This window comes from Trachemys scripta, chromosome 8 (assembly GCF_013100865.1).
Source record: "Trachemys scripta elegans isolate TJP31775 chromosome 8, CAS_Tse_1.0, whole genome shotgun sequence".
Classification (NCBI taxonomy): domain Eukaryota; kingdom Metazoa; phylum Chordata; order Testudines; family Emydidae; genus Trachemys; species Trachemys scripta.
In genome coordinates, this window is record NC_048305.1 from 79,327,778 (window position 1) to 79,354,883 (window position 27,106).

The window sequence follows — 27,106 nt, forward strand, 5'->3', positions numbered from 1 at the left end:
AATACTCTGTAACATTTACATTTTTTGAAAACATTTTCAAATCTTCTCCAAATTAACACCCTCACATTTTATGCATGCACAAAGCACAAGTTTCTTTATGAACAGTGGGTAAAAAACAGATTTACAAGAACAAGTGCTCCTTCTGTGTGAAACTTCACTTTTTATACGTACAACAGTTTTTATGCAAAATACTGGGCACAAAGGTAGAGGCTGCTTTGAAATCCCTTTGACATTTTGGCAGCGGTATTATGGTAATGTACATAACAGTGATACAGTTAACAGTTCATTGTTTGCATTATAAGCCTTGATTTCTAGTAGAAATAGGCAAAAGATGGTGTGTGGACTAGGTTTAAGTTACCGTTTGAGTTCAGATTGCCTCAAGTCTAACTTTGAGGTTCAATGGTTCCAAACTCTTGCAAGTATTTTTATGAGAGTTTGACTCCAAATGGCTGAAAACAGATTTGCAGCTGCTTTTTCTGAGTGAAGAAGCTCCTTGGGTTGCAGCATTCCTGGGAAACTTCTTTCACTCATGTGCTTTAGTCCCCACTAAACATGGTACTTTCCTGGTTCACTGAGAGCAATCAGGCAAGGACCAGCATGAAGCTCCTTCCTGCCGCAGCACATCCTCCAAATGGGTGCACTTCTAAACAACTGCTCCCTCCAGATGCCATGACATACATGAGAACTTAATTATACAGATGTTCACCATACAGGCAGCCGCAGGAAACCTCACTGTACATCTTGTTTTGCAAATAGATTTAAGACATTGAATGAATAATTTAATTACAGCTTTTTCATCATACTGTATATATATATATATATATAAATATGTAATCAAGTGACATAAAGCTTTAAGTGGCATAAGTTTAGGGTGTATATATGCAGTACATACAATGTAGTTTTAATCTGACCTGGCCATTCAGGCATGCAGTGTACGTGCAGTATGATACTACTACTAAATCACAGCACTTTCATATAGTTCTGCATTATGGCTTTACAATTGTTTTTATATACCCTTTTCTGTACTAGTGCAATTATTTTCATGTAGTTTTTGAAAAAAAAAAAACAATCGAAACAGCTACTAGAAAAATAAGTAGACGTCATCCAAACTTTCACCTTACGTTACAGTAGATTTGTTGCAGTTTCTGCGATAACCACTTTCTTCCTTTTTTTTAAAGCACATATGGTTGCACTTGTAATAAGGCAAACTGCTGTTATTAACCCGAATCCTAGCAACACTTTCCTTGAAATACTGTACTCAATATTACCAGTGAGATAATCCATTGGGGGAACAAACTTCACAGCTTGTGCTATATTAGATATATCAGAGTGCAGAGAGGCTTTATCAATGGCACGTACAGCCACATAGATGATGGTGATATTTTCTGTTGCAAAAGCTTCTGGTTTAAATACAAATATTTCCTTGTACCCAGCATGCTGAGGTGTCAAATCAGAAGTATTCACCAACATAGTTTTATCAAAGTTGTCTCTTAGTTCCAGAGGACTTTCACTTGTTCTTATTTCGTAACTTGCAGCTGAAAATGGAAATATGTCAACATAGATTATACCGAATGTATTTAACCCTGTAATTAAAACTGTTGATCTGTTCCTTTAGAAGCAGTCAAATTGTTAGCAGCACAAGTGAGTACCTATTCCAGTCACCCTATTCAACCATCTGAACAGTGAAGGCTGCATGCTGGACAGATCCCATAACAGAACACGTGCTCTGCTAACTTGAGGGAGACTTGAGGAAGCACTTGTGAACTTGAAATCTCACTGAAGACAAAGATTCACGACATTGAAATTAATAGCCAGAATGAGCTAATTCTGTCCTCATCCAAAGCCTCACAGCCCTACCAACTTCACTTAATTCAGCCTAGAATGAAGTAGTAAAATTACAGTAAAATTATTGAGTCAAAGGCTTTCACTCTTCACTCCACTCTCTCTCTTCACATTTGGAGACCACATGGCTCCCTTCTGTGGCTGTTCAGAAACCAATACCACAATATTATGAAGGTAAAGCCTCCATCACAATTGCAAGCACCACTTTTGAAATTCTTTTAAAACCCATTGGCCTAATCAGTCCAAAATCACCCCAAAACCTGGAGTGAAATTCTGGCCCCATTGAAGTTAATGGCAAACTCCTATTGACTTCAATAAGATCGAATTCCTCCAAAATCTTTTGTATGCTGTGTTTCATGCTGAGTGACAGGAATGGCACATATAGGTCAGTTATGGGTAGCACACTGGTTCATAATGACTTTTTTTTCCATACCAACACCGTAGAAATATTGGGTAAAAAATTTCAGAAAGTTTCTTCACTTGCTCTCATGCTTCAGAGGCGTGTTGGTTTGCACAGGCAAAGCCTGTACTGATACTTAAAAAAAGGTGTGTTTTCTCTGTACAAAACGCTTGTGGTTGCAAGTTTTTGTGAGCACGGTTAAGCAGAACCAGTGAAAATTTGTTTCAGTCACTGCACTTTCATTGTAATCAGATGACAAGCGACAAACCATCAAACATACCTTGCCCCTGGTCAAGATCATCCCCTGATGCTGTCCATGATAAAATAATCATATCATTGGCTGTTCTGGCATGAAGATCAATAATTTTACATGGTGGAAACACATCAGTATGGGGTCTAGTAGGAACTGCAGACATTATGAAGGAGCCTCCTGAGGCTGTTCTGCTGAAGCCACCTACTCTGGTTTCAATATCTTCATTACTGATGACGGAGGGTCTTGGTGGGTTCATCTGGATCTTACCTACAGACACATACACACACACACAAAAAAACTAACATAAAACCTCACCCACAACTGGACTTGTCTCAACATTTTCACATTATGGAGCTCTGAAGATATAATGACCCCAATTCTGATCTCACCTATACTGCTATAAATCAGGAATAAATCCATTGAACTCAAGTATCAGAGGGGTAGCCGTGTTAATCTGCAGCCACAAAAACAATGAGGAGTCCGGTGGCACTTAAAGACTAACAGATTAATTTGGGCATAAGCTTTCGTGGGTAAAAAACCCACTTCATGCATCTGAAGAAGTGTGTTTTTTACCCACGAAAGCTTATGCCCAAATTAATCTGTTAGTCTTTAAGGTGCCACCAGACTCTGTGTTGTTTCCATTGAACTCAGTGGTGTTGAGAGACCAGAATCACTCCATAGTATGTTCTCTGTATCTTCAAGAATACTGAATTAATGAGAATGAAAATAATACCTAAGTGAAGTAGTTGGGACTCAGCATAAAATGGTAAGTGTTTGACATTTGCTAAACCTTTATAACAATTCTGAATGTAAGTTGATTGATTATGATTTTCCAGTGCTATTGGGGTACATGGCACTTTACAGATGTAGAGGCAGAAGAACTACCAACATCTGCTTTTTTCACAGGCAAAACATAAATCCGTGTGGATTTATTCCTTCTAAGGTGCTATCTACATTACAAAAGTAGTGTTCTAAGAAATAATTATTTTAAACTTACTTTAAACAGGGTTTTAGCTACCCTTTTTTTGCTCTTGTGTAGAAAGGGCAGAATTTAGTTAAAACAATTTCTGAAAAGCATCCAAAACTAATATCATCCAGCTGGGCAGATCCTTATACTTATGAAGATCTCTTAGCAAGGATGTCAATGCTCTAATGCCCTTTAACAGAGAGAATGTGATGCAGTTATTTATTCCAGTGTATCCACAATGGAGTTTGTTTTACATGCCTCAGCCCGCATTACTCCATCTTACCATTTTCTATGTAACCGGGTATATACATAGAATGACTCCATGGCACTGTGGGGTGTGGTCTGACAGTCTTGTTAGCTCGTTGAACACGTACTTTTAAGTTGTATCTGCCATTTTCAGAGAAAGAATAGATGTACCTAGAATAGACACCATCATTCTTGACAATGTCTGACCCTAGATATAAAAAACAACAGAATTAGCACAAAGAAATTACTGCATTAGTTAGTTCTTCATTGTTAGAAGGAAACTCAAAGACAGGGATGGAGACAAATTCTGCTCTGACTTATAGCCCATGCAACTCTATTGACTTTGGTGCTGTACAAAATCAGAGAATAATTTTGCCCAGGCTATTTATAAAGTGACCAAGAGAATGCAATCAGAAACTAGAAAGCTTGCTTATCACCCTGAGAGATACTAACTGAGCGAGCAGCTGATTTCTCAGCCTGGGAGAGTTAAGGGATTTTCATCTCTTGGGCCTACTGATTCCCAGCATAGATGATCATACAACTATATCATTAAAGCCAAGTGAGCCAAAGTCAGACCACCGTAAGAAAAAGGCCACAGAATCAAACCACAAAGACAATGATGCAAGTATTATGCTTTCAACAGGTAGGCACGGTTGTGCAGCTGGAGGGAGATCCAGGGAGGTCTTTATTAAAATTCTGCCAAAAATTGAAGGGACGTTGTGAGGCAATTGGTAGTGCCTCCTTTCTCACTGGTTATGAGAAAGAATAGATTCGTAATTCCCTCATACTTCCTTCCTGTAAGCATATATACACTTGGCAGTTGGTTGCATCGTAAAATTTTTATGGGAACCCTTGTTAATTGTTGGTAGCACTTCACCGTTGGCAGGTTATGACCTGATGTGAACTAGGACATGGATGGTGTTCTGTATTTGTAGTATAAAGCCAATAAATAAAACCCTAGTTACAGCCTGTTCTGGAAGGCCTTGTACGCCAGCAAAAGACAGGCCACAGCACATTTGTTCCCCTGGCTATACACCATTAAAATTGCTGAAGATGCCAAAAAGCCAACTGCGAGTATGATTCAGTAAGGACTGAGAATGGCTGAGCCATTACAAACATTGAATCTATCTCCCCTTGTAAGTATTCTCACACTTCTTATCAAACTGTCTGTACTGGGCTATCTTGATTATCACTTCAAAAGTTTTTTTTTTTTCCTTCTTTCTCTTACTTAATTGGCCTCTCAGAGTTGGTAAGACAACTCCCACCTGTTTATGCTCTCTGTATGTGTGTATATATATATATCTCCTCAATATTTATTCCACTCTGTATGCATCCGAAGAAGTGGGCTGTAATCCACGAAAGCTTATGCTCTAATAAATTTGTTAGTCTCTAAGGTGCCACAAGTACTCCTGTTCTTTTTATGATTCAGTAGTAAGTGTAGTCACACAAATTGCATATAACAGATGACAAGTAAAGAGCACCATTCACATTAAAATCTTTACATTTCCTGGGTGCCTCTCACATATAATCTGTGCTTTCAGAAACTGTTACAGCAGATTCAGTTGCCACACACTGCAGAAGCAAGAAGCTAAGTGTCCTTTTTGAAGCAACAGCTAGCTCCACTGAGGAAGATTTGAGGAGGTTGGGGGCAGGGAAATAAATAAAGGTCCAGACGAGAAGCTGAAAACACTTAGGTCTCAGTCCTACAAAGGGATTTTCAGGCATGGGCTCTTATTCCCACATGGAGTCCTAGTGACATCAACTGGATTCTGATAGGGGCCTTAGCTCTAAGGATGACAGCAATGAGTAAATCAAATAAGTGGTGGTGTAACTGGGATTAGATTCATCATAGCAGTAAATGCTAGATAATTATACAAAAGAAAACAATGTATAAGTCACCTCCCAATTTACAGAAATGTCAGTTAATAAAATTATGAAGTGATAATTACCGACTGTCTATAGAAAGCCTTTATAATAGGTATAGTGCAGCACAGAGATACACATCGCTTCACAAAATACATAGACAACGACTGATTTGTCAGTGCCTTGCACCTCACATAGTCATTTAAAGCAGTGCAAAGCAAATGTATAATGGGTGTGAATGGTACTAAAGCAGAATGGTGATGTTTTACACCACTTCACATAGATGCAAATGATTGCACCGGGTGCAAGGCACTGGAGAATCAGGCTCAAACTGTTAGCTCCTCAGGGCAAGAAACTTAAGGGCCTGATTCTGCAAAATACTTATTACTGAGAAGTAATGTGTGTTTGGCGTTATTGGCTTTATACTACAAATACAGAACACCATCCATGTCCCTCCATTTGAATGGGAGTAGAAGACTGGGCCCTCACTCAAATACAGTATACACCAGAACTCTGTTAACACTTCAGTGGGACTATTCACACGCTTTTAATTAAGCGCATGCTGAAATGCTTTACAGAACAGGGATCTAAACTAGGAGTAATTCTACTAATGTCAGTTGCATTCATGTAAGTGAGATTGAAATCAGGGCCAATATCTCTCAGCACGTTGTTTAAAAATCATACAATGCATTAGCAATTAAGATAGCCCTTTGATTTGATTTTGTAAAATTGCAACGTGTCACAAGAGCCTCCTTACCTGCACCATTGTCTAAAAGTTCCAAGATAAGTGGATCTCCAGTCTCTGGTTTGATAATAGCAGTTACATTTGCTCCAAGAATAGGTGAAAGCCCTCGACTGACTTGTGCATAAACAACCATCGATCTAGGGTATTCGTTTCTATCATTACTGATGTGGGCTTTCACAGTTATTGCAGGTATAGTAGAGTTTGCTGCTCGAGAAGTCACTGTCATAGTTAGAGCTTGAGGGGATAGGTGAGTATTCATGAGAGCGTAGGTCCACTCCCCAACCTGAAAAATAATATTTTAAAATTAAAGAACCCCCCTTTGATCAAGGATTTTAATTTTGGGCTTGATTCTGACATCCTTACTCGTGCTGAGTACTTACTCTTCCTATAGCCTCGTTTAAATCACTGAGTAAATATTATTCTACGTGACTAAGAGTGACAGAATATGTCAGAGAGTGGGATTTTAAAAAGCCTTTCACATGCGAGTCGTCTTTACTCATTGAAGTATTCTCCTTTGGCCTCAATGGATTACTTACAAGAAAGGGCTTCTCCTGTGAAGAAGGGTTTACAGATTCATGCCCTTCAGTGGTATAAAATTCAGCACCTCTAGTCTCATGGAGTCTGAGTGCTCAGAAGAATAATTAGGAAATGTATAAATTTTAACAAAAAGCTGATGCACTGGATGTCACTGTTTTAACAAATCTTGTTAGCAGCTTTAATATGCACTAATTTTGTGAGTGTTTCAAAAGGAATTACACACACTGGATTAGTTCAGTCTTCACATGCTCCTTTTAATCTTTGGAGATGTCTCTCTCCTTTTCCTTTATTCCTGAGCCTTTTAACTTGATGTTTTTAAAGTTCTTTTCAATTATGGCTTTGTAAATTTTAACAAATCATTTCAATCCTTTTGGTGCTACATATCAGACAGGGAAATAAAAAGGAAGAAAATGGACCCCCTGCATAGCAGTGAGGGGTTGGGAGATGTGGAGGTGAATTCTACTGTAAAGGAAGTGAAAATAAGATGCGTATAAGCTTTAAAGTCTCTTTTAAATCTAAAGAGACCCATTTTTCTGCTCAGTGGGTAAAACAAAAGGTTATGAAATTGCAATGTGGCAGAGTCATCATATCACACTCTGTTCAATTATTCCATATGTGATTACAATTTAAATAATTCATGTTTTACACATTGGTTATAGGCAGGGCTGGTGCTACCATTAAGGTGAACTAGACGGTTGCCTAGGACGCCAAGATTTGGGGGCGCCAAAAAGCGGTGCCCCGAATTTTTTTTTTTTTTTTTTTTACAGCGTTCCTCCCCGAGCGCACGGTCGCCGCTCCACTTCTCTCGCCTCCCAGGCTTGCAGCGCCAATCAGCTGTTTGGTGCCACAAGCCTGGGAGGAGAGGAGAATTAGAGGGGGGCTGCGTGCTCGGGGAGGAGGCGGAGCAGAGGTGAGCTGGGGTGGGGAGCTGCTGCGGGGGGTGCGCCTCAGGGTGGAGGGGGGGGCGGGGAGCTGCCACAGGGCTGGGGGGGACGCAAGGTGGAAGTTTCGCCTAGGACGCAAAACTTCCTTGCATCAGCCCTGGTTACAGGGCCGCCCGGGGGGGGGGGAGGGGCCAAGTGGGGCAATTTGCCCCAGTCCCCTCAGGGGCCCCCACGAGAATATAGTATTCCACGGTATTCCAATTTTTTTTAATAGAAGGGGCCCCCGAAATTGCTTTGTCCCAGGCCCTCCGAATCCTCTGGACGGCCCTGATTGGTTATGATCAAATGATAAAAGAGAGAAGTTAATTTCTACCTCTGCAATTCCTGGAATCTGGAGACGAGCTACCTGCAACACTGTATTAACCTCAAAGTCCTTATTGGTGTAGTTTTTTCCATCGGGATCAAGGAGAGTGATCCTCGGAGGTTCAGCAGTCTGCCATGTTACTACAAAGAAGGTATCCTTTCCTACTGTGCTATCAATAGACACTGTCCTACTAAACTGCTTATAGCTCTCAGTCCTTTCACCAGCACTTTCAATCTATCAGAGAAAAAAAAAAAAAACAGAATTACTAGATATAAAAAAAAAAAAAGCGCACTTTGCCCCAGATAAGACCTTCCATTTTACCCTTAAAAATAAAATCTCATGCTTAAATAGGACAAAATACATATTAAGACATTTGTCTTCATAATTTTCCTCTTGTTCTGAGTATACTTCAGCAGTAATTCCACTGAAATCAGAGAAGTTACACTGGTATAAATGAAAGGATATTCAGGCCCAATGGCTTTCTTCCCAACATGGTGCACACAATTCTCTCTACTAGATGGAATTTCTGACAGCTCAAATATATGTTGGAATGATCCAGTGAACATAGTGTACTTAGATTTTCAGAAAGCCTTTGAAAAAGGTCCCTCACCAAAGGCTCTTAAGCAAAGTAGGTAGTCATGGGATAAGAGGGAAGGTCCTCTTATGGATTAGTTACTGGTTAAAAGATAGGAACCAAAGTTGCAAAAAACTTTCTGTGGCTGTCTAAATATGGAGGAGTTGGTGTACTCATGTGATCTTTCACATAAGGTGAGTACTAGGGCTGGAAAAGGCCTCTCATGTTATTAATTATTTGTTGAGTGCTGACAGAGAGCTCAGTGCAGTGCAAGGCATAAAAATAAAGACAGCAGGGAGGAGATAGGAGCCCATTCTTTGGGTGAGCCACAGTTCCTGGATGGGTCAGTGCTAACGAACCATTGAGAATAGCCCACTTCCACCTTTATTGAATTGGCTCGTTAGCATTGACCCCCCACTTGGTAAGGCAACTCCCATCTTTTCATATGCTGTGTATTTATTCCTCTCTACTGTATTTTCCACCTCATGCATCTGATGAAGTGGATTTTAGCCCATGAAAGCTTATGCCCAAATAAATGTGTTAGTCTCTAAGATCCACAAGGACTCCTTGTTGTTTTTACTTGAAAAAGTTGCACCACCATAGCTATTTCAGTCAGGGGATGGGATATTTTACCAAAATAGTTATACCAGTACAATTGTAGTGTAGACTCAGTTATGCTGGTATAAAGGGGTCTTATACTGGGATAGCTTATTCCTTTTCCTGTGCAGGAATAGCTGTATCAGTATAAATACTTTTATACTGCTATATCTTCATCCACACTAGGAGGGTAGTTAAAGCAGCACATATTTTATCTGTACAGATGCCCATATTCAATTAAGCTAAGCTAATTTACACCAGCCGAGGATTGGGCCAAATTGTGTATTCACAATATTCTCCTTTTCTTATTGAGAGTCAATGTTCTAGTACATCCTACTCTTGGCAATCTATTTCCACACCCTTCTTTGCACACCGACAAAAGAAGCCCGTGGTGGAGATATTCCTGTCTCCTCTTGAGCCTCTGTTTGTATCACTAGGTGATATATGGTGCTCAGCTGAACCTGCTGCAAACCTTCACACACCTCCATATGAAGAAGTGTATGTGCTCTAGCATGTATCAGAGCTTGTGGTAAAATGCTAAAGCACAGCACATTGTACAAGAACTCAAAGTGGATAGACCAGTGCCTAGCACAAACTCAGCTAGGCCCAGCAGCTGTCCTGTAAAGGTGAGAGTGGTGGTCACAGCAAAGGGAGGGTTAGAAAAGTTTGCTGTGGGCTGACAGGTAGGAAAGATGCAAAGGGGGGAAAGAAGGGTTTGTGAATTGATCAAAACCTTACAGGAGGTTCAGTTCTTACTTTGCCTGAACTGGCTTGCCCATCCTTAATTACTACTTCCATGCCTCTTTCAAAATAAATGTATACAGCATAATACAAAAGTTTTACTAATGCTGCAGTGCTAGTCAATAAACTGGGAAACCAAAGCATTAAAACTGGTTACAAGACCGACCTGAATGGAATGACTGAAAGTATCTCCACTCCCTGATGAAATTGCGCAGAAACCATCAATTAGGTCATTGGAGTCCAGTCTATCTGAGGCAAAAAACGCTAAGCCCCCTGAAATAGAGTACAGTTGTTATTTTGTAATAGAAACTCAATTTTAGCTGTTGTACAGTCTTTTGACATACTTGATATATGAACCCAGATTTAACTGATATAGAATGAATTCGCCACAAGAATCTTAGCCCGATGTTTTCAAAGCAACATGAGGATTGCTACATAACAAACATGGACTTTAATAGTTGGTAACTAAAAGCTCTCCCACTGCTTTCAAAATAGGTCTCATCACAGTGACAATCTAAACGTACCATCTCCGAATGACTCTCTTGATTTTAAAAATCATAGTAGTCATTTTACATTATTTACAGGATGCATTCCAACTGCATTACAAACCCAATCCTCTAAGCCTTACTAAATGAGACAAACTTGTGACGAAGGCTTTATGCATGAATAAGCATTACAGGACTGGACACTGCTTACACATTTAGGGCCAGGTTTCCAAAGCCTCATTTTTATGGACATCACAATTTTTTAGTGCCTAGTAGCTTTAGACATATTTGGCCTAGTTGTCAAAGGTGTTCAGCCCCCAACGGTCCTATTGATTTAAAATAGAGGTATGGGTGATCAGCACTTTCAAAAGTGACTAATGATTTTGCATGCCTCCATTTGTGAGTGCCCAGTTTAAAACAAAGGGCGATACTGGTGCCCTCACACATGCTGGCGAGTTCTTACATAATTAGACTCCTTGGCTTTAATAAGGCTATTTGTGTGAGTAGGGGTTAGACTATGCAACCCTAACCGTGTAATGATGGCTATGCAAAAATGAGGCTCCAAAAATTAATGTTCACTTTTGGAAACTTAGAACTTAGGCCCTGGATCTGACCTTGTAACATACATTCACATAGAATAGAATTCACCTTTGTAAAGAGGGCCAACACAAGGTCTACATTAAGTCCCATTTCAATCCTTGGAGTGGCCCTCCACACAAGGATCAATTTCACCCATGACAAATGGTCCTTACTCATAGTTTGTCTCACTGATCTCAGGCATTCAAATGGTTGAGATGGAATAAGGAATTTTAAGCTTGAGGCTTCTCTATTCACTGAAATTCAATTTTCATTTTTATATTCTGCTAAAATACTCAGAGTCTAGCCAGGTAAGTTCGTTAAATAAGCCATCCAATCAAGGAACAGAAACATTACCACATGACTTATGTATCTTACCAATGCAGCACAAAAATCAGTATGTTAAATATTGGGAATGAACTGTTAGTGAGCAATTGTATAGGAATAAGAAATTCGCAAATAATTTTGAATGTCTAAATGTGAGAGTCTTGAAGTCTTCTCATGGACGTTTCAAACAGAAAATAAAGAGGGAAAAATTGACAAACTACTCATTATGAATTATCAGCTCAGCTCTGCAAAAGCAGTATTCTTTAGTAGTAGTTCCTTCAGAGTACAGAGACACTACCTACATAGTAGCACAGATTGTTTGAGAGAGACAGCTACAACACTGCAAACAACCATAGATTGGTTAACCAAACACAAGAGGGACAGATTCACAGTCAAGCAAACATCTACATATTTACTTAACTTTACTCTGTTTACTTTACTATTTGAGCCAAGAGTTTATAGGATTGGGGACATAAATTTTTTACCTGTCTCATGGGCTAATTGTTCAACTTCTTTAGCAGCAGATGGGCCAAGAGCAATGGTGTGAATGATCGATCCACTGTTAATTACGTTAGAAAAGCATTCAATTATCCCACTGTCTTCTCCAGCTGTCAGTAATATAATTTCAGAACCATATATATTTCCATCTTGTTTTTTAATCACCTGATAATAAAGCACTAAGTATTAATATGAAAAAAATGTACGTTATATGCTCTGCACATACAGATACAGGAAAATGGCATTGTAAGAGGAAGTATATCAAAGCAAACATAATGCAAGTTCTCTTATATTCATCAATTTCTCTGCATTTCGTATCCATTATGTGATGGAGTGAAGAAATAATATCAACTAAATTAAGAATGTCCTGTGTAGGTAAACTTCAGAAGGAAAGAGCACAGGGAACCCCTTCAACATTACCCCCTTCCCAGTGTACTTGTGCAGGACACAAATATCATTAAATAGCATCCAGGGGTTCTAGGCTTGATGTCTCTCAAAGTATTTCCATATCAAATGTGCTCAGCTGTTTTTTATTATATTTGTTTTTATCTATCATCCCTGCTAACTCTGAATGTCAAGCTGGATTCTTTCCTTTGAATTCATCATCCACCGGTAATAAAGATTTTGCTAGCCAAATTAAGTCCTTGGCTAACCCCATGCAACATTCAGTGCATTTGCATAGGTGCAACTGATTGGAGCTGTTGATGCACAAGAAATAATGGAATTCCACTCACTCTTCCAGCTGTGACCCTGTAGGGTAAACAGGAGTAAAAAGGAGTTAAACTGTATTTTAGTCATTAGTGTTGGCAGATAGGATCCTGAGTACACACACAGGGAGCAGGTCTGCAGAGTAAGAAGTGCCATTGCTGTTTAATCACTTATCAAAGCAGAACTGCACTTTCAATAGTAGATGAAAGAGTTTTGGAGAGTTCAGAAACTTTTCCTTTGGGTGATTTCTAGTGCTAAAATTGCAAGTTAAAATACAGATCATTAAATCTATGAAAGAAAGACTACGCAATGTAAACTAATTAAAGGAAAGTTATTTTTTTAACTAATACCCTCCCTTGAAATATTCAATTTTATGAGTTATATTTAGTAGGTTGTAAATGTATTGTATGTATAGTGGAAAACCAATAAAAATTATTTAAAACAATATAATCAGACTCCATTTGATATAGCGACAAAAACCCAGAAATGTTCATAATTAGTGACTTCACAATTCACCTCAAATCCCAGCTGCAGACCCACACAAATGTTTGTTCCTCCACTAGGTGCAGCAGTAGGTAGGTAAGAAGCAAGCTGTTTCCTTATGTCCTTGTTGACTATTTGACGCAACTGACTTCTGATTTCTCCTTCGTTACTGAAGGTGACAATACCAACATAAGAATTATCTTCAACAACTTGCAGTAGATACAATTCTGCTGCCTGACGCAGTCGATTGATCCGATCATCCTATATATAGAAAGTTCAAAGCAAACAGTGCTATTAATAATTCGCAATAATGAAACCAGGCACCTCTGCTGAAAAGAACAGCATCTTCAAAAACTAGTTTCAATTTAGAATAAAAGGTGCCCGTGGACAGGCTCTGCATGCCCTACCAACTATTTAAAATTACAAAACCAAAATGTACAGATCAATCAGCTTTACCTAGCAGTAGCATAGTCAAATTCTAAAACCACCTACATGAGCCTATACTCCAAATTCCTTGACCTCTCTTCAAAGGCTGGATGAAACAAATGAGCCCTGCAGTATGAAGTCTGGTACAGGATCACCTACACAGGCAATGCCCCTTCCGAGTCAATGGAAATCACAGAGCTGGTAACAGCCCTGGTTCAGGTGGAACAGGCCTAGGTATTTACAAATGGTCCCAGCCAGCAGCTGTCACGTTCAATGAAGAAAAGTCAGTTAGATTGAATAAGAAACTTGCTAAGGCAATATCTGATCAGTGGAAGGGAAGTTACGGTAGAGGGCTGACCAGTGGGCTGATTGCAGGAAAACAGCTCTATTACAGCTCAGGATTCCTACCTGTAGCAGGTCAGTTAAACTGTGAGAGTTTCTGAGAGAGAAAATCAGTTAAGATGGGAAGGAATTCCTTTCTTGATTGGAAGCAAAAAATGGGACCCTAAGGGATTAAAAGAACCCCATACTTCCTTATAATTCAATGGGCATCTTCTATCAAGATGGTAGCTGACCCTTCTCCCTCACACACAAACACTGGGGGAATAGATTCCCAGGCAAGATTTTCTGGGATTTGTAATTCTACTTTATTACAATTAGCAGTGATATAGGAGTATTGTGGCAGTGTCTATTGGCCCCAGTCAGAAAGCAGAGCCCTGTGCTAGTACGCACCCTATATGCCTAACACAAAGAGAGTTCCTGCCCCCAGCAGAACTTACAATCTAAGCATAGTATGAGAAACAAAAGATGTATAGAACAGACAGACAGTGGGAACACAAGGTAATGGTGAGAGGAGTATAGGTAATGTTAGCAGTCAGGAAGGCCAGACTGCTACAGCTCTCAGGGCATATTTACACTGCAGCTGGCGGCATGTTTCCCAGCTCCAGTAGGCAGACTGGCTGAGCTAGCACACTAAAAATAGCAGTGTAGCCAGGGGTAGCTAGGGTTGCCAGATGTCCGATTTTTGACTGGAACACCCCCCCGTTAAAAAGGGACCCTGGTGGCTCTGGTCATCATAGCTGACCGGGCTGCTAAGGCTCCCTGCTGGCCCTGGCTCTACGTGGCTCCCGGAAGCAGCCGGCATGTCCGGCTCCTCGGTGCAGGGAGCGGCCAGGGAGGATCCGAATGCTGCCCCTACCGCGAGCACCATCCCCGCAGCTCCCATTGGCCGGGAACCACGGCCAGTGGGAGCTGCAGGGGAGGCTCCTGCAGACATAGGCAGCACACAGAGCCACCTGGCCACCCCTGCACTTAGGAGACGGACATGCTGGCCACTTCCAAGAGCTGCTCCAGGTAAGCGCTGCCCAGCTGGAGTCCACAACCCTAACCCCCTCCTGCACCCAAACTCCCCAGCCCCAGGTCGGAATCACCTTCTCACCCAAACTCCCTCCTGGAGCCTGCACCCCAACTCCCTGCCCCAGCCCAGAGCCCAACACCCCCCCCCAAACCCCTCATACCTCGCCCCACCTCCAGAGCCCACACCCCCAGCCAGAGCCCTCGTCCCCTCCCACACTCCAACACCCTGTCCCAGCCAAGAGATCCCCCTTACACCTGGATTCCCTCATTTCTGGCCCCACCCCAGAGCATACACCCCCAGCCAGAGTTCTCACCCCCTCCTGCATCCCAATTCCGTGCCCCAGCCTGATGAAAGTGAGTGAGAATGAGCGATGGAGAGAGTGGGGCTAGACTGAGCAGGGGTGGGGCAGTGCTGTTTGGTTTTGTGCAATTAGAAAGTTGGCAACCCTAGGGGTAGCACAGGTCAGGCTAACAGCCCAAGTAGGTACTCAGAGTGTCTGGGCAGGTTTGCACTCAAGTCACTAGCCTGAGCGGTCACATGTGGTACTTCCAGCTACACTGCTCTGTTTATTATGCTATTTGGAGCAGAGCTTGCACATGTCTCACTACCTAAGATGGGAAGCACTCTCCCAGTGTAGATGTACCCTTGGAAGAAATGGTGGCCTGTTCCAGCAGCCCCCCCACTGGCAGGAGAGAGCCCAAGAGAATGGCAGCAACCATAAGTGGGAGCCTGAAAGAATAGAATGTGTTAGAAGAGTTCTGTCTAAAAGCCATGTATATCTGCCTATGTCAGTCGGTCTCAACCTGCGGCCCAATCAGCCCACAGCTGCAGCCCATGTGACATCCTCAGGGCTATACAGGTAGTATCGGATGTGGCCCACATAATACAATGAAAGCCGCCCACAGTGATAAATAGGTTGAGAACCACTGCTATATGCAGATAGCTTATATATAAAAAAGGCTTCCTAGCTGAGCTCTTTTAACAGGCGGAGCCACCTGAGGGCTAGAAGTGGGACTTAATTTCTGCTTCAAAAGATTTCTGAAGCAGAATTTTTTCCCACCTTTTGGATCCAATTACATCCATAACCTGGAAAATGAGACAATGGGTCACACATTCTAAATCCAAACATAGCCAACGTTTGAACGGGTTGGGGCCAGGAAGGTTATACAGGAGAGTACTGGTTTGGGTTCCTGTTTATTTTGGGGGTAAAGAGAAAAGGAAACATTTCTAAAAGTGACCTTCGATCTTAAGTGTCTCAGTGTCCGGAATCCAACTTGAGACACTTTGGGCCTGGTTTTTGGTAGATGGCAAGCACCCATTGAAATCCAAGAGAATTTGTGACTTCTCAGCACGACTAACAATATCTTGCCTAAAGCGGACACCCAAACACTGAGGCACCCAAAATCAGAGGCTAACTTTGAAATTTTTAACAGTTTTCAGTCTTCGAATTTCATTCTCCCATCTAGGACTTTGCATCCCTGCCCTTCAACTGGGGCTGGAGGGCTGGAAGCAGCCCCCACCCTGTGGCTTGGGGGGGAGGGGCTGCAGCTGGGCTGCGAGTCCCTGTCCAGGAGCTGCAGCCAGCTTGGGAGCAGGAGCGGTGCACTCCCTGTGGCTGCGTCCCCTGCTGCGTCCCAGCCCCACGGCTTCCACCAGGGGCTGCAGCGGGGACCATGCACGCCCCCTCGCTACATCCCAGGGCCATGTGCCCTCCCCCATTGCAGCTGGGGCTTTGCGGGGGCTGCAGCCCCAGCCACGCACCCCTGTTCCACAACTGCAGCCAGCTCTAGAGCAGGGGCTGCGTGCCCCTCCCCCCCCCGACTGCACACCTCCCACCCCCGCTGTGCCCCAGCCCTTGGCTTGTCTTGTGCTGGGGGCTGCAGTGGGGACCATGCTGCAGCTGGACCTGCATGCCCCCGCTGGCACCTGCAGAGGGAGCCATGTGTCCACAGGCCGCAGCTTCCCAGGGCTGCTGCCGGGGGCCTGCCACCAGGGCTGCATACTCCTATCCTGCACGCCCCTCCGTAGCTGTGCTCCCCCGCTGCAGCCACTAGAACCGGAGCTGTGCCCCGCGCGATGGTTGGGGGGGCTCGGCCTGTGGGTCCCCCCAGGACTCCATTCCTCCCCCCTACTTTTAGTAAAGTCACAGACAGGTCACGGGCTCCGTGAATTTTTGTTTATTGTCAGTGACCTGTCCCTGACTTTTACTAAAAATAGCTGTGACTAAATCTTAGCCTTAATAATCACCACCATACATGTTTTGTTGTTGTTTTTTAAACACGCGCACATGCCCCCACCCACCCCATGACAGGATTGAAAATTGTCAGCAAAAAAATAACTCCTGGTTAGTATCGATAAGGTGTTTGAATGCATAATGTAAACAAGTCAAATGTGTTTACAATAAACAGATAGAAATATTTCTGAGGGACAATTTACCCCATTCATGCTGTGGGAAACATCAAGAACTAAACAGATCACTCTGTCTCTCTTCTGTAGCAATGAGAAGGTAGGAGGAGGTGGGAGGCTGGTGTCGGTCCTTGGAAGGGTGTTATTAAAGTCCATAGAGCTTATTATTACATCCCATGTACTTCTATAGTCGCACATTCTGTTTTGCAGATTGGGAGCTTCTCTATTATGGTTACTTTCATTACAAAATTCAACCACCTAAAAGTGGGAAACAAATAAATAAAGGCAGCAACACAAGAATACAAATACTGATGTAAGAAAAATAATAATTTGGACTTATATAGTGCCTTTTACTACAGGAGCCAGGAGCACTTTCAGTTAGTTAATTTTATTATATCTGTTTTACCAACACAATAACTGAGGCACTGACACAGGTTAAATGAGCTACCCAAATTAACAGCAGAGTGAGGCACAGAACCTAGAAATTCTCTCTCGCAGTCACATGCCCAATCCACTAAGCTATTGCAGCCCCATAGAAAGGCCTCTAATCTAATATTACTGCTTAGGCAGTGTTTCCCTCTCATGTCCAGCATGCAGGTGCCATGTAAGAAGTATAATTTAACCCATCATGAGTAAGACGAAAATCTGAACCCAGTCCTTATTTACGCAAAACTCCAATGAAAGTCACTGGAATTTTTGCTTGAGTAAGGATTACAGAATTTGCCCCTGTGGAAACAACAATATTGCTTATATTATCCTAGTTTAGTGACATCCACAAATGCATACAATGTACATTTCTATAATGGTTTGAAAAGTAGAGTCTGATTTGTGAAATATACCAGGGGTCCAAAAGATATTCTAGATTTTTATTACGGACTGTCATATATAATTGAGACACCATTATATAGAAAACAGTTCACCATTCATTGGTAGAAATGTTTTTAATACACCGCTACCTCGATATAATGCGACCCGATATAACACGAATTCAGATATAATGCGGTAGAGCAGTGCTCTGGGGGGGCGGGACTGCACACTCCAGCGGATCAAAGCAAGTTCTATATAACGCAGTTTCACCTATAACACAGTAAGATTTTTTGGCTCCCGAGGACAGCGTTATATCGAGGTATAGGTGTAGTTTGTTTACTGAGATAAAGGTTTAAACAAACTTAGCATTTGTAAAAGGAGGATAAAGTGTAATATTTGCAACTGGAGAGTGGCTTGTAGAAAAATCCATTTTTCTGTGATTATACTTACAGATGATAAGCTTTGCATGTACATTATTGATGACTTTGCAGTTTGAGTTCTCTCAGGAATAAATGCACATCCTTCCTTAAAAAGTCCCGTCAGCTGATTAATGACACAATTTCCTTCAGTGCAGGATTTTTTTTCACAGACATAGATCCCTGCAAGGTCAGATGTACACCTGGGAATGAAAGAATATTTATAATTTAGAACTTCCTGACTGGAATTAGGCCCCAATTATGGGCATGAGTGGAGCACTGACTTTAATGACACAGTTGTCCACTGGGCAGAGCCTAATTGCAGGATCACGGCCTTAATGAGTTACACACAATTAATGTGCTTGAAGAGGTATTTTTTGTAGAAATGTATTCCATACACAAGGGAGAACCAGTTCTACTATTTTTTGATTTCTCAGTCATTCTAATCCATTGAATGAATCAAAAATATTAATCTTGCAGAATTTAGTCTTGCTTTTCATGTATTTCATGGTTAATACTTCATTCTGAAAAGTGACTGTCTTAAAATGGCTTCATGTGGATTTATGGTTATAGTCTCTCAATGACTTCCAGATAAAATGTGCTAGTTTTAACAAGTAAAAACATGTTGCTGTTTTTTTTTAATGTCCAGCCCTGGCATATGGGAAAAGTGGCAGCATGGAGAAAAAAGATGAAACAGAGACAAGCCCACTGGGTGAGAGCAGGTCACGTAGCAGTGATGGTACCAGTTCTGAGGCAATAATGATAGAGAAAGTGAGGAAAAACTAGCCCAGCAAAAGAAGCTCTGGAAGAAAGAATGGGGCCTGTAGAATACTGGGAGGGATTAGAGGAGAGAAGACAACTAGGAAAAATGAAAAGAGAAAAAGGAGGCAGCAGAGAAAAAGGACAGGCAGCTGACAGACAGCCAGATAGATGGGGTGACAGGAAAGGGAATTGCTGAACATCTGCCTCTCCAGATTGAGAGCAACTCTGAGTCTACAGGAACAATGCAGAGAAAAATCAGGCTCAGTGTCCTTGACAAATCACTAATCACAACAGTGTTGAGAGAGGAAAATGCAATGTGGAGCAAGGAAAGATAATAATTAATGCAATTCATATGAACTAATTGCAATGTAGGTAGGATATTTTTATGTGGGGTGAAATAGGCACCAAGAGAAAAAGAGACACTTGAGAAGTTTACAGAAACAAACCAGATTTGTACCCTACTGAAACCCATATTTCTAAAGCCAATCAGAACTGGAATTTAAAAGAGTAAAATAACTTACCTTGTAACTTTAACTTGATTTTGTCCAGTTATATAGAAAGGCTTTTCATTATTATACTCGTCAAATACCCCCCATCGAAGGTGGGCCCATTCATGGACAAAAACTCTGCCTGTGGGAATAGTACATGGAAACTTAAGGGGTACTGTAAGATGTATTCTAATTGTTTGTCTGTACAGATCACTGTACATAAAACCAACCAGCAGAGATGTATAGTAACTGTCAGAATTTTTGAGTACCCAGCAAATCCCACTGTGGAACAGTAAGAGTGGGTGCTCAATATTTTTCAAATAAATAAATAAAGCCATTTATATTGGTGCTTAAATATGGCTAACGTTAGACACTCTCATTTGAAAACCTTGGCTTTTATTTCTTTGAAAATTACCTTCTAACTTTACTATATATCTGGGCTTGCACTAAACATATAGTGACACAGATGGGCAATGAGGTTTGTTTTTGTTTTTTGTTTTTTTAATATGTATTGAAATTGTAGGAAGGTGCACAACGAACAGTAATTAAAGACTTAAGATTCCTGGTTCCTTGATTTTCTTTTAGGTGAACTGAGTTCTTTAGATGCCAAGGGAATGGGGCAAAAGCAAATCCCTATACAATTTTAACATAGGGTTTGCAAGTAGTCCTTGCTAGAGAGACATCTGTGAAACATTTGCAGCAAAGGGTTCAACTATGCAATTTTCCATTTTTTTCATTTTATTATGAATTCAGACATGGTACTTGCATGCAAATTTTGCACATATTTGCCCCTGAAATGGGCCCATTGCCGAGATAATTTGGATTTGAATTTTCACATCTATTTGATGGAAAAAAGTCACTGAATTGAAACTCACAGAAAAGTTAAATCTCTCAGTCAATCTCTCTGCAATGGGTACTCACTCATCCCCATGCTCGTCATGTGATGTCTGTTTGGGGAGCAGTCTTACCCAAAGTGAAATGGAGAAAAGTTTTCAATCATTTCCACAGTTTTCAGACACCATTATTCAATTGACAGACTTTCTTAAGAAAATAATTGCTCAAAAAGCAAACAAAACAAAAAACAACCACCCAAGTTCAACTTGGGCTCTAATTTTCCATGCTTGAAAGAAACAAACAGAGAGGCTAATGGCCAGATCCAACTCCCATTGAACTGACCCTAAGTTAGTTGCCTCCTGTGAGTCAAAGGCAGACAATTTCCACACCCTACTGGTGCTCATAATAAAATTAACTTGTCTTCAATTACACATGTATGATATTTTAGATTACTAGTTAAGCTTTTTCATGTATGCTTGAATACACAGTGCAATGCAAATGAATTAATATTACTATGACAACTTCGGCACTCCTTGACTTTTTAACATTCATGGACTCAGTCTTGCAAACCCTTACTTAGGCACTCACATAAGTGATTGCAAAGATGACCACCTGGAAGCTCACAAGTGGCACAACCATGAATCATGAAAGTCAATTATTAGGAAGAGAAAGAGGTAACATTGTCTTAGCCAGCCCAGTAAGTACTTCTCCAAACCCTACTTGCATTACTCACATAATTAGTCCCACTGACTTCATTGGGACAACTCACAGCATTTTTAGCCTAATGAGTACTTATGTATGTCATTGATATGTGCTTTTGCCTTTAACAAAATTAACTTCATGTCCCATGTAATGAGTGGACAATCCTGACAAAAATAATTTTTGGAATACTATCAGTTTTCCATATTTATATGGTTGGATATCACAAGTGGTTGCTGTGTTATTGTAGCCATCTTAGTCCCAGGATATGAGAAAGAAAGTGAGTAAGGTAACTATTACTGGACTAACTTCTGTTGGTGAAAGAGACAAGCTTTCAAGCTCCTCAGAACTCTTCTTCAGACCTGAGCTTACAAGCTTGTCTCTTTTACCAACAGAAGTTGGTCCAGTAAAAGAAATTTCCTCACCCACCTTGTCTCTGGATTTCATCATGTCATATGATTTTTAATAGGGATAGTATAGGTATATTTAAGCATGCCCTGCTGCAGAGAGAATAGACTAGATCTATGACCTCATGTACATTTCTATGATTTTTTTGGCCACACATTTGAGGAGAGGTAAACTTGGACTATTGTATAGCTACTCTACATAAAGTGTATTTTGGGGCAAGGGAGAAATATCTCAATCCTGCAAAGTGCTGAGATCCCAATAACCTACTTAACAGTGGTGTGAGGCTTTATTAATATTTGTAAAGCACTTTGAGATCTTCAGATGGAAGGAGCAATACAAGTACCAAGTATTATTACAACTCTTGGCATACTTAGTAATTGCACTTCTACATGCGTGAAAGTGACAGCAACTATTATACAGAGAGTCCTCATAGATACACCTCTTTTGCTGAACACAAAGGAGAATAAAAACAGAAAATTAAGAATGATTTAGTAAATTTACCTCGTGATCCATAGACATCAATCAAATAATCATTTACTAGGAAGTTAGGTGTGAAATGAATATATTTTCCCACGTTTCCACATTCTCCATATTGTAGGGTATATGGCTCATCTCCATGTTTCCAATAAGGAGCAGCAACTATGACCTCTGCCTAAAATTACAAAAATGTCATGTTTAATTAAGTGTCGTAATATTTTGTTCTATGTAAGTACAGCATCTAGCACAGAGGGGTCCCGGTCTGTGACTGGGACCCTTAAGTGCTAATACAATACAAATCATAAAAACATTTTGGGTCTGACTTTCATTTACACTAAGACCACATTACACCTTTCTGGAGAATAAAGGGGCCTTAAAGAGGAAGAAAATTACATTTATACTCATACTCTGGCCTCCTTACGTGACTAAAGTGTGTAAAATGGCCTTAAGGTAAATAAGAATCAGTCCCTGTACATACAGCAATAAACAGACACACCACGGTCCAGCAAATACTTTTATAACATGTGCAGTTTTCTTGATAATACTCTTTTCATAAGAACGGCCATACTGGGTCAGACCAAAGGTCCATCAAGCCCAGTATCCTGTCCTCTGACAGTGACCAATGGCAGGTGCCCCAAAGGGAATGAATAAACAGGTTATCATCAAGTGATCCATGCCCTGTCACCCAATCCCAGCTTCTAGCAAACAGAGGCTAGAGACATCATTCCTGTCCATCCTGGCTAATAGCCATCGATGGACCTATCTTCCATTAATCTATCTAGCTCCCTTTTGAACCCCGCTATAGTATTGGCCTTCACAATACCCTCTGACAAGGAGTTCCAGAGGTTGACAGAATGTTACATGAAAAAATACTTTCTTGTGTTGTTTTTAAACCTGCTACCTATTAATTTCATTTGGTGGTCCCTTGTTCTTGTATTATGAGAAGGAGTAAATAACACTTCCTTTTTTACTTTCTCTATTCCACTCATGATTTTATAGACCTCTATCATATCCCCCCTTCACACTTGTTTTCTTTCTAGTATGTAGCCAGTTTCTTCCTTTCAAAAGTGCTATTTTACACATTCTATCGCTCTGTGACAGTAGAAACACATTAACTTATTTTGGAAATCATTTTAACATTATTTTTGCCCAATATTGATAACCTTCATTCAAATAATTAGCCAAACAAGTTTTTCTTTATTTTTCTCTAATATTTTCTCCACGGTCAGAAAACATATGCCAAAAGTAATGATCAGTGAACCTTTTCCTTTGTGAGCCCCCGCTCACCGCTGCCAACATGCTATTAAACTCCCTGGCCCACCCGTGCCACAATAACTGTTTTTTTCCATATAAAAGCCAGGGCCAGCATTCGGGGGTAGCAAGCAAGGCAACTGCCCAGGGCCCCATGCCACAGGTGGCCCTGTGAAGCTAGGGTTCAGGCTTCAGCCCCTGGTGGCGGGCCTCGGGGCCCTGCGCTTTGGCTTTCTTCCCTGGGCCACAGCAGGTCTAACACTGGTCTTGATTGGTGGTCCCCCCTGAAATCTGCTCACAACCCCCAGGGGGCCCTGGACTCCTGGTTGAGAATCACCGCTGTATAACACTGGTAGGGCAGATTGCCCCAACAGTTGGTACAGGCAACTTCAAACAAAAACATTCAGAGAATCTCTGGGTTTAATGCTATCCAGGAGCATGAAGGAATGTGCACAAACTACATATTTAAGGTGGATTTACAGAACAACAAGCCTGCCCACTGGGTGACTTTTTACTTGCGAATACTGATATAGTCCAGAGGTTTTGTAGGTAAGCAGCATCCTCAGCTGGAGATAAGATAGTCAAGGGGAAGTCAAATCCAGAAATGCCTTAATGAGCCTTCATTCTTGCCATCCAAATAGTCAAGAGTGAAAGAAGGGGGCAAGAAGAGGAGCAGATAGCAGGGCCTTGGTGCAGTGACGTAGCTTTTGTACACTGGGGAGGAGGAGTGTGTATCTGGCATGGGGAGGGGAGAGACTCAGTGGTGGAAATGGATGTTTAATGTCCATAGGGTAAAAGGAACATTTGTTTTTAAAACATGCTTATGATGGTACTTCATTTTCTAAGACAGGCTTTAAATATTACCTTTTCATATGACTCATGTTGTGGTTTCCCATAACCGTTTGCTTTCCATGTAGCAGGTATTAAAATCTTTATATTCTGGAAATAGACTCTTCTTTGTGTAGCATTGAACAAATAAAAAGAAGCTTCAGTTATCATTTCCTAGTAATAAAATGAAATTAAAAAATTACAGTAAACTTACTGGTTTCAGAGTAGCAGCTGTGTTAGCCTGTATCCGCAAAAAGAACAGGAGTACTTGTGGCACCTTAGAGACTAACAAATTTATTTGAGCATAAGCTTTCGTGGGCTACAACCCACTTCATCGGATGCATAGAATGGAACACACAGAGAGAAGATATTTATACATACAGAAAACATGAAAAGGTGGAAGTAGCCACACCAACTGGAGTCACTGGGGCATTAGGTCAGTGGTGTATGTTACTATGCGCAGCAAGAGCTGTAGAAAAAAAATTACTGGACAATCAGAAGAAAAAAATAAAATACTTCACCTTTTTATAGTGTTTTCATCCAAGGATTGCAATGTGCTTTACAAATGTGAATTAACTCCCACACCTCCTTTGTGAGGTTCGACTAAATGTTGTTACTGTCACTTTACAGGCTGATAAGCTGAGTCACATAAGGGTCGTAACAAGGTTAGAGAGAGAATCAGAGCCAGAAACGGAGATCTGATTCTTGCACCTCAGCTTCACCCACTAGTCAAATCATCTTTTGGTGATAAATACAATTGCAAACAATAAAGCGTAACGTGTGTAACCTGCTGGTATAAACTATGCTTGAATAATCTCACTTAAGCTCAGTTTTAATGAGACAGGTTAAACATACATACTGCACTGGACTTGTCTGGCCAATTACAATTGCCGTAATAACTTTCACAATATCAGTCAGGAGTGGAACTAGGAGAACAATTGGCTTTGGAGCTGTTACTGCAGATTCCCTTTCATGTTGAAACTCTGGGCCTGTTGAAGGCCACACCTTCTTAGATGAACACCTGGATATTAATGTAGCAGCAACATGCTAGCAAAATACTAAATGCATTGTAGACTCACAGAGTCTCTAAGGCAAGAAGGGACCATTGTGATTATCTAGTCTGACCTCCACTAAAACACAGGCCATAGAACTTCTCCGCTATGATTGAGCATTGGCCTGCTAAACCCAGGGTTGTGAGTTCAATCCTTGAGGGGGCCACTTAGGGATCTGGGGCAAAAATCAGTACTTGGTCCTGCTAGTGAAGGCAGGGGGCTGGACTCGATGACCTTTCAAGGTCCCTTCCAGTTCTAGGAGATAGGATATCTCCATTAATTAATTAACTAATTAATTAAAAAAAAATTCCTAGAGCAGATGTCTTAGAAAAATATCCAATCTTTATCTAAAAAAATTGTTATACCCTATGTCCTTGGGCAGATGCCCAGCTTCAGCAGGGCCACCCCACATTCATTATTTGAATCTATACCTTGACAATAACTTCATCAATAGAAACAGAGTTAGTGGCGTGTTACTGCACATAGCATTTTTAAAAATACCCATCGCCATTAATATCAGGAGTTTGCTTCATTCCAGTGAGCTTGCAACAAGGAATTCCTTGCAGCTTTCCGTGAAAAATGCTTTGTGAAAACCTAGCGGGGTCAGACTCTTTTTAAAAAACCCTCAAGCATTTCTGCAGCCCACAAGGGAAGGTGAAGGAGAAGGCCACAGGAGGTGTAACCGAAGTGAGACTGTGTGCCAACAAACGGACTATTCCAGCCCAGCATTGCACTTGCTTGCTTCTGCCTTATTGAACTGGTGCTACTCACGGGGGTGAGCTGTAGGACGATTCAAGCTGCAGGGAAGCCGGTTTGTATTGCAGGAAGAGCTCGAGCGGAACTGAGACCTCACGTGGGGCCTCTTACCTTGATGTTTGCGAGGAGTTTCTGGTCTTCGGGCACCCGCGGGTTGATCGCAACAAGTAGCCCATCGTAGCCATTGCCCTGCAGCTGCACTGCAGCGCCCCGGGCGGCCGCCAGAGTGAGCAGCGTCAGCAGCCAGCCTGCAGCAGCCGCCCCGTCTCCGCAGCTCATCCCGCAGGCAATGGGGGACTCGGACCCCGCACAGTCGCCTTGCTGCCTGCACGATGCCGGAAGGTGCCGGGGCTGGGCTGCCAAGCTCACTAGCTAGGAGGGAGGAGCGCGGCAGGGCGGTTTAGGAACTGGCCCAGCTCACCTCACCCTAGACGGGGCTCCTAACCTGCTCGCCCGTTTTCCTCCACCCCCTCCCGCAGTGGGAGCAGCAAGAGAGCATTTTGCTAACTTTCCACGCCCTGGCAGGCGGAGTAGAGAGAGAGAGATCCCCAACCTTTCTGGTCTGATCTGGGGCCAAACTGCTTTAGGGATGAACACATGCGAAGTACCAGGTAATGGAAGAGTGGTTTTACTTATTGTCTCTTGATTATCCCTCCTAAGAAGGGGTCCTCTGCTAGCTCTATGGACATTGTGATCCCAAATGTGCCCTCCATTACACCCATTGGTTAAAGAATGAGCCGATAAGATCAGATACTAACTTTTCTTCCCCAACAATGTTTTTAACAGATTTGAGATGGTGTCAAAGTCCAGGGCAACTGCATTCCTTCCCCCCCCCCTCCCACCCCCATGATCCTGCAAGGGCTTCCTAGGCTTCCAGCTGTCATTTCTCTTGGGTAGAGATGCATGTCTCTCTACCGCCAGATCAGGAATTTTCCAGGCAGCAGAGTTCCCTGCCTGTGCTGTGATATCCCCAGCAAACCAGAATGCCTGCCCTTTGCTTTCTCTTCAGAGGCTATAAACAGTGTAACTGCCCACAGTTATAAATTACC

General features: G+C 41.7%; 1 protein-coding gene across 1 annotated transcript; it reads right to left on the bottom strand.

The window, feature by feature from the left end:
* On the bottom strand, positions 1–26,519 carry LOC117881636 (calcium-activated chloride channel regulator 2-like). The gene is made up of 14 exons (XM_034779147.1): positions 26,169–26,519; positions 24,286–24,423; positions 22,195–22,345; positions 19,786–19,894; positions 18,537–18,705; positions 17,310–17,537; positions 13,124–13,351; positions 11,887–12,064; positions 10,180–10,286; positions 8,111–8,335; positions 6,329–6,599; positions 3,746–3,916; positions 2,523–2,762; positions 1–1,535 (listed from the first exon to the last, which is right to left on the bottom strand). The coding sequence occupies exons 1-14, from the start codon at positions 26,334–26,336 to the stop codon at positions 1,123–1,125; spliced, it is 2,796 nt and encodes a 931-aa protein (XP_034635038.1). The 5' UTR covers positions 26,337–26,519; the 3' UTR covers positions 1–1,122.
* Positions 26,520–27,106: the final 587 nt, after the last annotated feature.

What these genes read in the sequence shown, in the direction of transcription:
- LOC117881636 (XM_034779147.1), bottom strand. Translation starts at nt 26,336, where the DNA reads ATGAGCTGCGGAGACGGGGCGGCTGCTGCAGGCTGGCTGCTGACGCTG. An exon ending in AACTCCTCGCAAACATCAAG is followed by an intron (nt 24,424 to 26,168) that starts GTAAGAGGCCCC and finishes TTTTATTACTAG; the next exon opens with GAAATGATAACTGAAGCTTC. An exon ending in TTTCCCACAGCATGAATGGG is followed by an intron (nt 13,352 to 17,309) that starts GTAAATTGTCCC and finishes TTCTATATATAG; the next exon opens with GATGATCGGATCAATCGACT.